Genomic DNA, 14780 nt, shown 5'->3' on the forward strand with positions numbered 1-14780 from the left:
TCGGCGTCCCAATACACACCAAAAAAATACTGGGTTGTTTTCCTAACCCACTCGCTGGGTCAGCGTGGGTTTTGAGCGGATTGGGTTATTTTTGCACCAGGTTGGGTTAAATAGTTTGTCGACTGGGTTGAAGATTGCGTTTGGGCGGGCTGCCAAGCTGAAGCTGGTCGCCACGGAAAATGGGTGGGTTGCGTCAAGAAGGAAAGGTTGCTTCTTCTTCTTCTTAGAAAAAGTTACAAATAAAATGTATATTATTTTTAAACACAACTGATTTCTCTGTCGCTTTAATTCATCGGCGTGGGGAGATCTTACCCCATATTTGCTCCACATCTTGACCCAACTTGCTGGGTCACATCCTAAACCCAACATACTGTGTATAAATAACCCAGCATTGGCTCTGACCCTTTTGGACCCAGCGCTTGGGTTAGCTATGTCACCCAATTTGGGTTACTTTTAGCCCAGCAGTTTTAAGAGCGTACGACTTTACAACCATGACACTTATTCTAGCTTCAGGGATTTCAAGTAGAAAAATAAACATTGTCCCGACATTGCATAAAGAAGCCATCAACACATCAATTCATTCAAGTCAGTAAATTGCTGCTTTTTATATATATATTTTATATATATATATATATATATATATATATATATGTATATATATATATATATATATGTATATATATATATATATATATATATATATATATGTATATATATATATATATATATATATGTATATATATACACACACACACACACGCACACCCACACACACGCGGGTGTATGTATCTACAGTATATATATACTGTATCTTTAAAGTTTCTCACACAATCAACATGTGGAGAAGATTCTCCCCCGACAGAGAAATGACATGGAAGGTTTTTTCCATGCACAGCAAGTTTCTTTAACGCCCCCCCCCCCCTTATTCCTCACAGGAAAAGATTCTAAATCATACAAATAAATGCAAATGTGTCAGCACACAAGCAATTGCCTCACAGTTATCACGCATGAGCAAGGAAGACACCTTTAGCTCCGCCTCCTCTATTCCCTGATTGGCTGATTGGGCCGCACACGTCCGTCGTAGGCGCGAGGCAGACCCACACAAGCATGTTTTCAGCTCCACTCGAATGGAACCTGCGCAAAAATGATGACTTATAAGCCTGAATTGTGAAATAATGTGAAGTTAAGACCAAATGGTGAAAGGAAAAAAAACTAAATCAAACCTGATCATACGTTTGAAAGAAATGTATGAGTCTAAAAGTGTTTTTTCCTAAATTATTTACATCTATATAACAAGAGCTGACACGGGCAAGCCGGCCTTGTGTCTGCCTATTGCTGGTTACAATTTGGATATTCAGTGTTTTAGGTGCAGAAGCATTTTTTATGATGTTTGGCTTTGTACATCACCATAATAAAACAATCACGATGAGATTGAACTGTAGACTTTCAGCTTTTATACGAGGACGAATGACATTTACGACTGATGAATTACAGCCCAGACATTTTTTTTTTTTGCACATCTCTCAATTTTCAAGGCCTCACAATGATCTGTGGCATCATTGCAAATATATCGCTATTGTTAATACTCAGCGGCCTCGGAGATGCGTTCACTGCCGCCACCTTCACTCTGTTGCCCTCACTTTTGTCTTCATTAAGTGAAAAGAATGCTCCGTTGGCTCGAAATTCGAGTTGGCCATGGACGAATATTCAATTTCTTTGCCTTGTCTCAAGTGGCTTTTCACAATATCAGCAAAAGTCCTGGGGAAGCGAGGCGTGTCATTGTCAAAATGTACCATCAAGAAATGCCATCTTGAATGGAAATCATATAGAAGGATTCCTACAAGGTGCAAACCACTGGTACTAATCACGCACAGGAAAAACAAGATTAGATCTTTAGAATGATGGAAGCATTGTCGACAAAATGAAAAGTATGGCGATAATTCCACAAAGAATTGAATGTGAAAAATGGACTAGAGGAATCAACTATGTTTATTGATGAAACGAACGCTGACAGACACGACAGGATGACGTTGAAGGCAAAGAAATTGAACATTCCTTAGTGGTCAAATCCGTGCCCTGATCTCAACCCTATAGAGCATGTAGCATACGAAGGCAGTACGAGCCGCAAATTTTCCAGAAAGGAAACTCACAATTTAGTGACGTTAATAGACTGTAGATTTTAGACAAGATGTTTGGCCGATTTTCATCAAATTTCATTTGCAGTGCACCCGCAATAGGTGAAATATCAAACTTGTTTATATATCTTTCCACCTTCCACACGCTCGAACATGTCAGAGTATTAAAACACACTTTTTAGTTTAAGTGCACGCATAAAATGTATGGAAAATGCTGCATGTATTGTCGTGACTGTGTACATGGACGTGCCTTTTAAGAGGCGGGGTCTTGTGGGGTGGCCTGTGATATTGACAAGTACTTAAGTGAGTGTCTGGGCGTGAGATGTGGTTGACAGCAGCTCCCATGTGAGCGTGCTCGCCTTAATTGTGTACAATGACAATAAAGGGATTTCTAATTCTAATTCTAAGTTCAGGGGTGCCTTGAGATACGAGTGGCCTGACTTACAAGTTTAGCGCAATACGAGCCATCATTCCTCTGAACTCAGACTTGATATTTGAGCACATAATGCAATTAACTCAATTCAAAGCACTTTACAGCAAAAGACACAGCGAAACAGCCAAACAACCGCCTAAAAAAAAAAAATAAAGCCCTCCGCTAGGCTAATGCTAACGGTAATTAGCATCTATGTTGTGATGCTTTAACCATTTAAAGCGATGAATTGAACAGAAATGGTTCAGGACCAACATTTAGGCAGTCTTCATATGAGTTGTTCTTTATCCTCTGTGTAGAACGAGAAACAGCGCCGTACTGATGAGCCCAGAGAAGAGTTGAGACGTTATTTCTTATTTATACAGAAGGCAAAAAACAATATGATTTGCTGCTGCAAAGCTGTGAGGACTGCATAGAGCTTGATAGGAAACTTGATTTGAATTTATTGTTATAGCAAGGGAGCACTCCCTTAATAATTTTTGGGCAGTTTGCATAAAATGGCTCGAATCCCTGCATGGGAAACACCTTCCTCATTTTTGTGCAACCTCGTCAGTGAAAGCTGAAAGTCTACACTTGAATGGCATTTTGTTTTATTTTTGTGGTGGTGTAAAAATGCTAAAAAAAAATAAAAAACCTCTTTGTCCACATACTTCTGGACCTGACCTTATGTCGTCGTTCGTAGTTGTGGTGCTGCAGATGAGCCAGCAGTAAATTCCATCTCAACATACAAATCCCTTGCAAAGCGTTCTGGTCCAGGCCAGTACATTCAAATGGTAATCGTCATCATCATCATCATCATCATTAGGTGAGGGTTGGCGTTGTCAAGTGGCAGCGTTTTGGTTGCTGAAAGCTTTCAAGAGTGGGCCTCGGCCAACATCAACAGTCCAGAAGACAACCTCTGATGGGTTGGATTGCATCAGTGCAAAAAAAAAAGAGAGCTCTGTCTTTTATTATTTTTTTTCTTTTCCCCTTCCATCATTCGCCGCCGCTACCAACCTACCGCGAATCCTCCGTCACGCCATCCGCCCCCCCCCTCCGACTATGGTTCAGTGCAAAGTCTATACAGTGCTGTATAGTACAGGTACTCCATAGGAACATGCATACAGTGAGACAGAGTAGGAAGCACACTTATCTTTACAGTACAACCCTTATCTGCGCAGTGTTATTGTGTGAGCGCGCGTGTCAGCAAGGTCGGGCGTCGTGGAAGTTTTCATTTGTGTTCACGATCTTGTGGGCGTTGACGTAACTCATCGGGATGTAAGAAAGGGGGGCGGGGGGGGGGCACGGTGTTCTAACATATAAACAAAGTCGACCCCTTCCCTCCTCCTCTTCTTCTCCTCAATTGAAGGAAATTGTTAATATCATACACTTCGCTTGCTTCTTTACCCCATCTGACATTGTTATAAAATTATTCCTATTGTAAAGTTTTAATATCTTTGTTATAGGATGATGGGGTCGCATGCATTGGATCTGCAGCACAGCCCCCCCCCTGCCCACCCCGCAACGCAACACCACCCCTTCCCTCCTGATCCCTGATGGTAATGTCCGTCGAGTAGCTCCTCATCCTCTCGTCATGTGTTTACCTTTGGGATGTAAGGCTTACAAAGTTTTGTTGCATCAGGTCTCCTTTTCAGAACGAGTCCGCAGATTCCAAACAATCCATCCTGCCCGGAAAAAAAAACATCTTTTTTTTTTTTCTTTTTTTTTTTTTTTTGATACCTGAAAAGTCACAGGACAATAGATAGATATTGTATTACTACGCCTGACTCTCGGTCAGTTTGTATGGAGGAGTCACGTGACAGCCAGGAAGTCAGTTGGTTGCCATGGAAGCGGCCGGCCCCTCTTCCTGCTGCCCGCCGTTCTCTTCCTCCTCCTCTTCCTCCTCCTCCTCCTCCTGTAGCGTGTGAGCGAGGCCGGCCGGCGTGGCGTCGCAGGCCTTCTGCTCGACCACCGGCGAGGCCGGCGGTTGCCCCGGACTACTGCCGCCTGAAGCGTCCCCCGGATGCGTGGGCGGAGTCAACGTGGACGATTCCGGCTCCATACACAGTGTAATTTCTCCATCCTTTGAAGATAGAAAGATTGGAAGGACCAAGGTAATGTTAGTTGACAAAAGTAGGAATTCAACTGGATTTCAAGCCACAAAGCCATTTTAGAAAATCCCATCTTTGTCAAACGAGATGGAAAAGCGACGAGACCATCCGCAAGTGGAGACGTTAGGATTGTGTGATCCCTCTCACTTCAGACTGCATTTATTGTACGTCAAAGTCTTTGGACTGTCATACAGTACCTGTATTTGATTTGTGATGTATTAAATATAAATATTTATGTTGAAATTTTACCACACAATACTTTTTTTTAATCGTATACACAATAATCCTAAAAAACTAAAACCAACACTAAAACCAATAAAAACAACCTACAACGAAGCATTTTCGGAAAAAAAAACTGATCTGAAAAATAACTCAAACTGACAAAATTAAAAAAAAAAAAGAATGTAACTTATAGATAAAATTCCAAAACTATTAGAACCCTGGGATAAACATTATGTAAGCTCACCTTGACATCTTCCTCTTCCTCCTGCTGCTCCAACAGCGGCGAGTGTTCATTCCCCACCAGCTCTTCCCCGGCGGGAACGCAGAGGCCGGGTTCCACCACAGCCGCAGCGCCCATGTAGCCACCGGCCTCCACCTGGTAGGCCTCCATCTGACCCGTGTTCCACAGGTCCACCAGGGGCGGGTGCACTTGGTGTACCAGGCTATGGATGGTGCTGTTGGGGGTCGCTTGCAAGGAGTGATTGGCGCTGTGCAGCCGGTGTTCCAGTGACTAGAAAACAAGAACCCGGAGCGTGGTATCAGAACGCCATTGAGAAAGATTTGTTCGGATCCTTTTTGAACAGGGGTCCTCAATCCTGTTCCTCGAGGGCCGGTGTCCTGTCTGATTTCCATCCCTCCCTTCTGCAATGCACCTGATTCAAATGATCACATAATCAGCATGGTCTGCTGAAGCTAGATAATGATCCTGATTCTTTGAATCAGGTGTGTCGTCGCAACAGGTAACGATAGAAATCAGGCAGGACACCGGCCGTCGAGGAACAGGATTGAAGACCTCTGCTTTAGAACATGCCATGCACGAAGCAGGTACGTTGTGAATGGCGCGCGAAACCTGTTGCCCTCGTGTGTTCACCTGTTGCTGCTGATACTGCAGGAGCTGCTGCTGCTGGTAGTGCTGCATCTGCTGGATCTGCTGCAGCTGCTGCAGTTGGCTCTGCTGCTGGAGGTTAAACTGCTGTTGCTGCTGCTGCTGCTGCTGCTGCGACAGGAAGTGAGCGGCCGCCTGCCCGTCGTAGCCCTCCGTCCCCACGAGGTAGGAGCCGGTCGGGGGGGACGCCACGCCGGACGGGTCGTTGTTGATGGGCTCCCAAGCGTCCGAGGAGGAGAGGCAGTAGTGTCCCTGGGAGACGTAAGTGTGAGGCCACACCTCGGCTGAGGAGTGATGCAAGATCTGGTCTGGAGGAAAAAGGAGAGTCAAGCTTGAATGATCAGAGGTCACCAAAAATTGTGTTCAAGTATTGTGAGTTTAGAATAATATGAGTCAAGTACAGGGGGAAAGTTGTCTTCCAAATAATTGCTTTGGCAAGAGTAAGTTTTTAGTGGTGGACTATACTGCGTCACTTGTGGTAAGGCAATGATAATTACGTTCACCCACTCGGCCGGGAAAAAAAAAATTCGGCAAATTTTGCAGATTTTTCTCTTTGTTGTGAAATTAAACAAATGCTAAAGGAAGCTATTATAAAATAATTAAATGTTCTACCTGTAATTGAAATATTTTCTGTTTTTGGCATTACAGAACCCAAAATGAAGTCTTTTATTTTTTTTATCATTATTATTGTCATCTTCCGCCCCCCAAAAATTCCATATTAGTCGAGCCCTAATTAAAAGCAGCAGCATATCGATTCATGAATGATCACATGACGGCGACACAGAAACACTGTGTTCTGCTTTTCCTCAAGGGGCAGATATGAATTGGACCCCAGAGTAAAAAACAGCCAGAATTTTTAAACCCGCAGCTTTTCATTTATTTATTTATTTTTTGGTGTATTTGAGTTAAGAATCTTGGGATAAATGCAAATGAAGCACCACAACGCTGGCTGCGACTCTTGCATGCAGGCGAATCTAATCTATCCAAATGTGCTCTTTCTGCAGATCTGGGGCTTGCAATTTCCGGGTCTCACGGCCACACTGTAGGACATTTGACTTTGCGAAACGTTTTACCTCGACTGGTGATACTCTCCTGGTTGACCTCGCTCAGATGCGCCACGCTGCCCTGGTTTGATCCCGACCGAGGGCTCTCGCCATCCATCGACGACCAGGCCAGGAGAGTTGCCTCGGAAATGGCAAATTGTTGCAGGATGCCTGAGGTGAGCAAAACACATACAGGGCCTGTAGCTTAATTGTCTGAGTAACTGGCACGAATCCTAAGAAGACGAAGAAAAGATCTTGACAGTAGTGATGGGAAAATGAAGCTTCAAATTTGCTTCATGAACCAGTTGTTGTGTTTTGGAGTCCTGTAGATGGCGCTGTCGGTTTAAATAAAGGGTTTAAAAAATGTCAAGTCTGTGTGCTTTTCAGCACAATGTTGAACAGAGACTGCCATCTACAGGAGTCCAAAAATACTACAACTGGTTCATGAAGCAGATTTGAAGCTTCATTTAACCCATCACTACTTGAGAGTAAAGCTGAACAATTAAGAAAAAAAATTCTCTCTATCTGTCTGTCTGTCTGTCTGTCTATGTGTCTGTGTCTATGTATATATATATGTATATATATATATATATACATAAACACATATACATACATATATATATATATATATATATATATATATATATATATATGAAAATAAATATATATGAAAATAAATATAAAATCAATCTGATTCACTGTCATGCATTTCTTGCACGTGTTTGTGGAAAAAAAAAAAAAAGCTTGAGAAAAGGTCCTTGTAAAAAATAATTGTGTTAAATCACAGTATTGAGGCGAAAAAAATATATATATAAATTTGATTATTTTTTCCAAACCGTTCAGCCCGACTTGTCAGTCACCATGAAAGACTCTGCCCTCGTCAGCGGGTTTGTTTTCGTCACCTGCGGCGAATCGGGCCTCCTTCTCGCCGTCGCTCAGGTCGCTGTATGCGTCGTTCTCCAACCGCCGCTCCTTTTCCCGCTCTTGGGTGCTGATGCGGGACTGCGGGATGCCCCCCACGCCCACCGTCGCCATGCCCCAGTTTTGCCACTCGATCATGTGGGCGACGCGGCCCTGGGCCATGGCCGTGGGTTTGGTCACTCTTTCCTTCATGGTGCGTGTCACACCTGAAGGGCGGACAGTGGGGCGTTCAAGAGGAGGAGGTGATGGATGAGAAGGGTTGAGGGACACGTCATTCAGGGGGGAAATGGAGAAGTGGCATGTGGGCAAATAGAAAAGAGGGGGATGGGCAGACAAAGGATAGAAGCGTTATTTCCGAGTGTGTTTGCCGGTTGGGTGTCGGATGTTTTGATGGCCTGTCAAAATATGTGAAGCCTGTGGGCTTAGACTGATAGATTGCTTTTCTATTTGAAATTATTGAGTCTTTGAATATGATCGATTTGATATTATTACACGCTCTCCCCAGACACTTCATTACGTACACCTCTACATTTACATCTAATAAAAATCCAATATGACGTAATACTTTGCTTTGATTGACACGTGCCAGAGCGGCATTTATTATTATTCTTAATATTTGGTTTAACCTCGTCCTATCTCAGTGAATTTTGGAGCCACTTAATAAGACTGATAAGGTCAGCAAAAATGTTCTGTCTTTCGTCGGACGTTCAGAGACAACCCTCAGAGTTGCGTTAGGTTGTGCAGGTGTTCCTAATAGAATGTCCAATTAGTCAATTTCTCGTAATAAATCAGCATCTCCTATTGAGATTTTTATATACAGTGGATGTAAAAAGTCTACACACCCCTGTTTAAATTATTTTTGTATTGTAAAAAAAAAAGAAAAAAAAAATCTTTTCCATCATTAATGCGATCTGTAACCAGTACATAAAACAAGGTGGCATTAAAAAAAAAAAAAAAAGAATACTAACTTAAATTACAGCTTACGTTTATTAAATTAACTAAACTAAACTACATAGCATTTTAGCAAAGATGTCCTTCCTTTTCTTCTTTGTCAAGTAATGTACATGATCTGAACTGTTTGCTACCATTATTTAACGTCTTTAACGTATTTTTTTTCTTTGCTTGCTTTCTTGCAGAAACCCTGGCTGCCTAGTCAAACTGATCTTAAATTCCTTCCTCCAGCTGAAGAAAAACAACCTCAATGGATGACGTTTCGCCCACTACGCCTCACTGTAAGTATGCCGTTCCTTCGGTGATGTCTAATAATGTGTTTGCGCAAAACATACCTTTTGAAATTACAGCTCAAAAAGTTCAACTTTGGTTTCACACATGTGAGAAAATGTGTTTTGGTCTTGGTTTTAATTTTAATTGTACAGGAGTGTGTGATGCTTTTATATTCACTGTACATTTGAAATTGATTTGATTTAGCCTCCGTGTATTTTAATGTTGCAATTTGTGAATAATTTGCCCATATTAAATATTCATGTCACTTCTAATAGAGTTATGTAAGCATACTATTCAGTCAAAGCCTCGCTGCGGTTAAATGAGGGGACTCATGAACATGGATTATGAGAATCGCTGAATGACGAAGGTCATGGAGATGACAATCGTGTGTTGAAATGAGACTGAGCCATCGTGGCCTGAGCAGACAGCGGGAAAGAAAGCAGGAAGGAAGGCTGGGATGGATGAGCGCAATCTGTCAAAGGTGCATGACAGGCTGGAAGGGGTTAATTGGGGTGACGTGACAGCTTTGGCATGCGTAATGAGAGGGTGGGCCCACTGACACGCTAGCTGCGCCCGCTAAGTCGGAACGTGCTACGTCTCCTCACTGTCAATCAGCATTTTTCTTGACCACGGGAGAAACTCAAATCCCGCACCCGAGCGACTTCTATGCGACCGGCGCACCCCTGGCTGTTGTTCTGCTCCGTGATGGAGGCGAGTGGATGAGATGAATAAATGATGGGAATGTTGGTGGATGTCCACACAGTAGAACAGCTGCACTGCACTCAAATAAACTGCACTGCAGAGAACAACTAGATCAAGCCAGTGGCGACTCGTGGCATTAGGAGCTGGTGGCTGCACCACAGCCAATTGGAAGGGGTGTTGGGCATTCTTTTACACGGACAGCAAATTTCAAATGTCAGTGATTCTACTAGTCATGAAATTAACTTCAATAGTTAAATGCCATAATGGCATAAAAATATTAGTTAATGCCGTATTTAGTTATTTTTTTTTCTATTGATGGCCAAGAGTGGTTTGCAGTATATTTTTTTAATAATTCTTTGCAATAATATGTTCTATGCGCCTTCACTACTCTAAACATGGCATTCTGATTAATATTGTGTTTATGGGTTAAGCAGCAAAATCCACCCATTGTTAGCCATATCTTGCGGCGGCCATTTTGTCACTTGTCACAAAATGACATCACAGTTGCTCGGTGCTCAGGTTCCGGCCAATCACGGCTCACCAGTTTTCTGAAGCTGAGCCCTGACCAACTGGGATGTCATTGTCAATCGACACAACTGACAAAATGGCCGCCCTCTCATGTTGATTTTACTGCTTAACTCATGTTCCACAAACAAAATATTCATCAGAATGCCATGTTTCGATTAGTGGGCTCGCATGGAACATATTTTTGTCAAGAAAATTTTTGGGTTGACCTCCCCTTTAAGATCCACGTACAAGTCCTAGTTTCCTATTTAGGGTTAATTGCATTCTATTAGACCAAAAGTGTCGCTAAAAGTGGAAGATTTATTACTATTAAGACACAGTTGTTCTACTTGTCATTCTACTAGTGTGCTGAACTTTTTTTTACTGCCAGTACACTGATTTCAAGTTGTATATCTGCGTTATTGAATGAATGATCAAACTGCTTTCTTTAGATCAGTGATCCACTACAGCACATTTGGACTCCCTGTAATTATTTTTAATGGATGCATGTGTTAAAGGAGTCTTGTCGCTTTTATAGTTCGGTTTTCAAAAACGCAGCCTCATGAGCTTTACAACTGCATCTCCGAGCAGTTCTCTGAAGTCGCACAACGTCTCTGAGGCATTACTTCAGAGAATCAAAGATTCAATTTAATGGATAGGTTTTTTTTCAGTTTTTTTGGGGGGGGGTTATATAACTGAATGGATGCACATTCAAAGCAGTCGTCAACTTCCATTTTTACACGACGCCATCTCTTGAGTTTAAAATTACGGTAGTCAAATTATTTTCCCCTTCAAAATTGTCATTTCCAGTGGAATACATTCATATGGAATTTAACAAATATTTTTGTCCGCGCCTTATTTGACATTCAAACACCCTCGTGAGCATATGCCAATTTAATTTTATCATGATCGACCAGTAAGGTATCACGCAAACCTGACGGAACCAAGAAAAGTAATCAGAGGAATTAAATTGACAGCTAGCGAGCTAACGTGATGTTTTTACGCGACTAATTACGCTATTCTGAGGCTTGGTGCAATTCTGAAGAAAAAAAAAAATGAGTAAGAGGGTTTTTGTGGTTATGTTTAGCTAATTGGTTGGTGCGCCACCAGTCTTTGTCACTCTCAAAAACGCCACTGGATGAAGCCCCAAAAAAAACACTGCACTGAAAGAAAACACTTGACTGCACTTGATTCAACTCCACTGAACACGACACTTTGCACAAGTCAAAACATCCAAACTGATTCAAATTCAGCACAACACAGACACAAAATGACACTATAATTCACTTCGCCACTCACCTGTTCTCAGCGCAACACGCAGCACAGTGATGTGTCTATTATCTTTTTTTTTCGGGCTGATTTCATTCCGCCAATGACTCACGCTGAGTCATTGGCTATCACAGTGTGGGTGTGGGGAAGCAGGAAAGTGGGGGTAAATTTGAAAAAAAAAAAAAAAAAAGTGGGGGAGGGGACCCATTTTTGGGTACCATGCTGACTCCAGCATCCGCAGGGGGAGGGGGCGGAGCCAACATGGGGTTTCTTTACCGGTCACAGCACAGACACACACCTGACACACCTGACAGAGAAGACTTAGCCAGAGCGCCGATGCCGTAGGCGTTTGAGTTCCTCTTGAGGCGCGGCAGGATGGACGTGGTGTCCTCCATAGACAGCTGCAGAGAGGAGGAGAGAGAGGGATGGCGGGGGGGGTGGGGGGGGCCAAAAGAATAGTATGGACGGTGTGACGGGGCACACAAAGACACCGAGACAGTGTTAGAGAGAGGTGAGTGGAGGGGAGGGGTGATGGAGATGTTGGATTAATACAAATCGACATCGCCCCAAACCGTTGCTGCAAGTTAACATGTGCTTAGTCCGAACTGTGCCCGGCGTATACAGAAAACAACCGACAAGACTTGAAAGCCAAGGTGAGGAATGCGGAGGGGGGGGGTTGTGAAGAATCGACCTCTAAATGGAGCCTTCCGATCAAAACGAGGCGATAAAGAGGGTGTGGGGGGGGGGGGGGGGGCGATGTCACAACACTTACATTGATCCCCTCCCATGAAAATTCTGAACGTCCATGCTGAGGAGGGACGGAGTGAGGGAGAACATTGACATGCGGGGAGCAAATCGGCAGATTCCAACAGAGAGAGGGAGAGATTGCGCGTGGGACATGCGGAGGAAAGAGACGAGGCGAGATACAAGAGACGGACGGGTTTTTCCAGAATGACAGGGAGAAGAGGGGGGAATTGAACAGCCATCAGTTTGGATTTGTTCATTTGGGAGGAGCAGACTGAAAAGGCAGGGGGGATGAATGAGGCGCCGAGCCGCTTACATACACCTGCGCAATCCAATACGAGATGTATCAAAAGAGATAATGATGCTCACTTTTGATTAAGATTGCAAAAAGGGGGGGGGGCTTTTCGGGGGAGATTTCTGGAGTTTTAAAAGGAAAAGGGGAATCTAGGATGTTAAGAACTATTCCTGATTGGAAGGTTGAATACACAAACGTTTTAGTTTGTCATGAGCACAAATCCATGCATAATAAGCGTGATATTTATTTGGAATTTGAAGTTTAAATTTCAAAGTTCAAATTTCCCCATTGTGGGACGAATAAAGGACATCTTATCTTATCTTATCTTTATCTGGTTGGAAATCATAATTCAGTCTATTATTTTACTGAGCAAAAACATGAATGTTGAGTTAAATATTACTCAATCACTCATCCTGTAACCAACCCCTTTAAACAAAATAACAAAAATGAACGTCCCTTTCAAATATATCAAAATACTTTGAATAATTTCAAATGAAAAGAGACCTTGTCCCTGAAAAAAAAAAAAAAACGCGCAACCTGCAAATTAAAAAAAAAAAAAAAAGCATCATCTCCCAAGCATTTTTGATAAACTCTTCCTGCCAATTGGCTTTTCATATTCAACTGTACGTCGATGGAATAATGTTATTTGTATTTAGAATTATGCTAACCTTAACAACACAAAATCCAGGATTAAAGTCACAATGACCCCTAAATTCAAGTTCAATTCCTGAATTTGAATTTCTGTTGAGGTGGTAAACAGGAAGCAGAATTATATTAGAATTTCAAATTGCAAGGAATTTGACTTAAAATAATAACAATAACAAATTCCACAAAGATGGCGGCCACTTGCCCCGCCCCCCCAACTATATTTAAGTTCCTGAAATATCGAAAGAAAATGGATGCCACTTCCAAATTCATCTCTCAGTATAATTCCGTGTTTCTCTCCACCACTGCAACCACAATCAGGAAAATATTGTCCAAAATGTCTCACTTCGTGGGTGTACCTAATGTTTTGACTTTTGAGTTGATATTGCTCAGAGCTAGTGTGAGTGTCTGTGTGTAATAGAAAGACAGAAAAAAGATGTCAGTCGTATCTGATGCAGCTGTCAGACCAAAGACCGAAGCTCGCAGCGAGACCGGTGTGTGTGTGTGAGCGCGGGGGTGGGGGGGGGTGTGTGTGTGTGTACGCCGCCGCTGAGGACAAAGAAGATAAGGCGGGATTTCTCCTTTATCAGCCGGACACTAACTAGACCAGGACACCGGGTGGCTACTGCCGCCGCTGCTGTAAAGTTTCAAGGAAACATTTTTTCTCCAACATTCATCGTGCACGTCCATCCAGATTCAAAGATGAACTCATTAGAATTAGTTAGTAACAAGGTCAAGGGCGCTGTTAGAATACCTCATAAAACCCAATTTGGCTATCTTTGTTGACTTTTTTTTTTTTTTTTGATGTCCATGAGGATGGAAGGACGTAATGAGCAAGTATAAATGGGCTGATTGTATTTTTTTTTTTTTTAAATAGAAAAAGCTAATTGGATACTCCAGTGTATGTTAACGCTAAGTCAACTTTTGTTAGATGAAATGATCTGGTTTGGTTGAACATTTCAGTAAATGCACAATATTAAATTTGCTTTTGTGTCGGTTTTACAGTAAACTTCAACTGGGAGTGACAAATCAACAGCTCGAAGCAAGCACCCTTTGCCTCTTAATTGGGGAACTGAGCGAGCAGGTAAGTCTTTTGTTTCCTCTGAAAGACTTGACAGAGTGAGAATTAGAACCAAGCAATACTTAAAAAAAAAAAAAAAAAAAAATTCAATGATTTTTTGTGTTTAAAGCAGGAGGGAGAAATAAAAGTAAAAGAAAATACATAAATAATTTAGGAAAGAATCCCGCATCGTGATGAACAAGCTTTCTCTGTAGTCACATTGATGATATCATCAATATAACGACTTTAATGTGATTTTGCAAAGTTGGCGTCCATTTCCGAAAAACAACTTCATCTATAAACTTTATTTGGTTAGTTTTGTCTTTTTAGGAAGTATTGAGGGTGATATAACCTGGACTCGAGCATTTTTCATTGTAGTTCGTTTGTATTACATTTTGACTTTTGCTTTTTTTAAATTCAGGTTTTAATCAGCTTTAAGAGCAGGTTTGTTCATTTTTATTAGTTGAATTATTATTATTTTTTTAAATGCATCCTTTTAGTTTAGATTTAGTGTTAGTTTTAGTTTTTTTAATATACAGTATGCAGTATACAGTAAGTCAAGTGCCAGATTTAAAAAAAAAAAGGGTAGAAAAAAATAAAAATAAAATAA

General features: G+C 41.9%; 1 protein-coding gene across 6 annotated transcripts in view; it reads right to left on the reverse strand.

Annotated features, from left to right (window-relative positions):
- Positions 1-1281: 1281 nt before the first annotated feature.
- fam131bb (family with sequence similarity 131 member Bb) overlaps positions 1282-14780 on the reverse strand; it is a 28508-nt gene continuing 15009 nt past the window's right edge. For 2 of the 6 annotated variants that reach the window (XM_088307078.1, XM_088307077.1), the window contains exons 3-9: positions 12199-12234; positions 11725-11827; positions 7709-7933; positions 6837-6977; positions 5749-6071; positions 5122-5388; positions 1282-4627 (exon numbers count right to left, since the gene is read on the reverse strand). In XM_088307078.1, the coding sequence (XP_088163204.1) occupies positions 4376-4627; positions 5122-5388; positions 5749-6071; positions 6837-6977; positions 7709-7933; positions 11725-11827; positions 12199-12234 (1347 nt within the window). In that variant the 3' untranslated portion in view covers positions 1282-4375. The remainder of the gene's footprint in view (positions 4628-5121; positions 5389-5748; positions 6072-6836; positions 6978-7708; positions 7934-11724; positions 11828-12198; positions 12235-14780) is intronic. The other 4 variants (XM_088307081.1, XM_088307080.1, XM_088307079.1 and 1 more) reach the window with 3 other exon arrangements.

This window comes from Idiotropiscis lumnitzeri, chromosome 10, assembly GCF_059441095.1.
Source record: "Idiotropiscis lumnitzeri isolate Australia: NSW breed Sydney's pygmy pipehorse chromosome 10, RoL_Ilum_1.0, whole genome shotgun sequence".
Lineage (NCBI taxonomy): Eukaryota > Metazoa > Chordata > Actinopteri > Syngnathiformes > Syngnathidae > Idiotropiscis > Idiotropiscis lumnitzeri.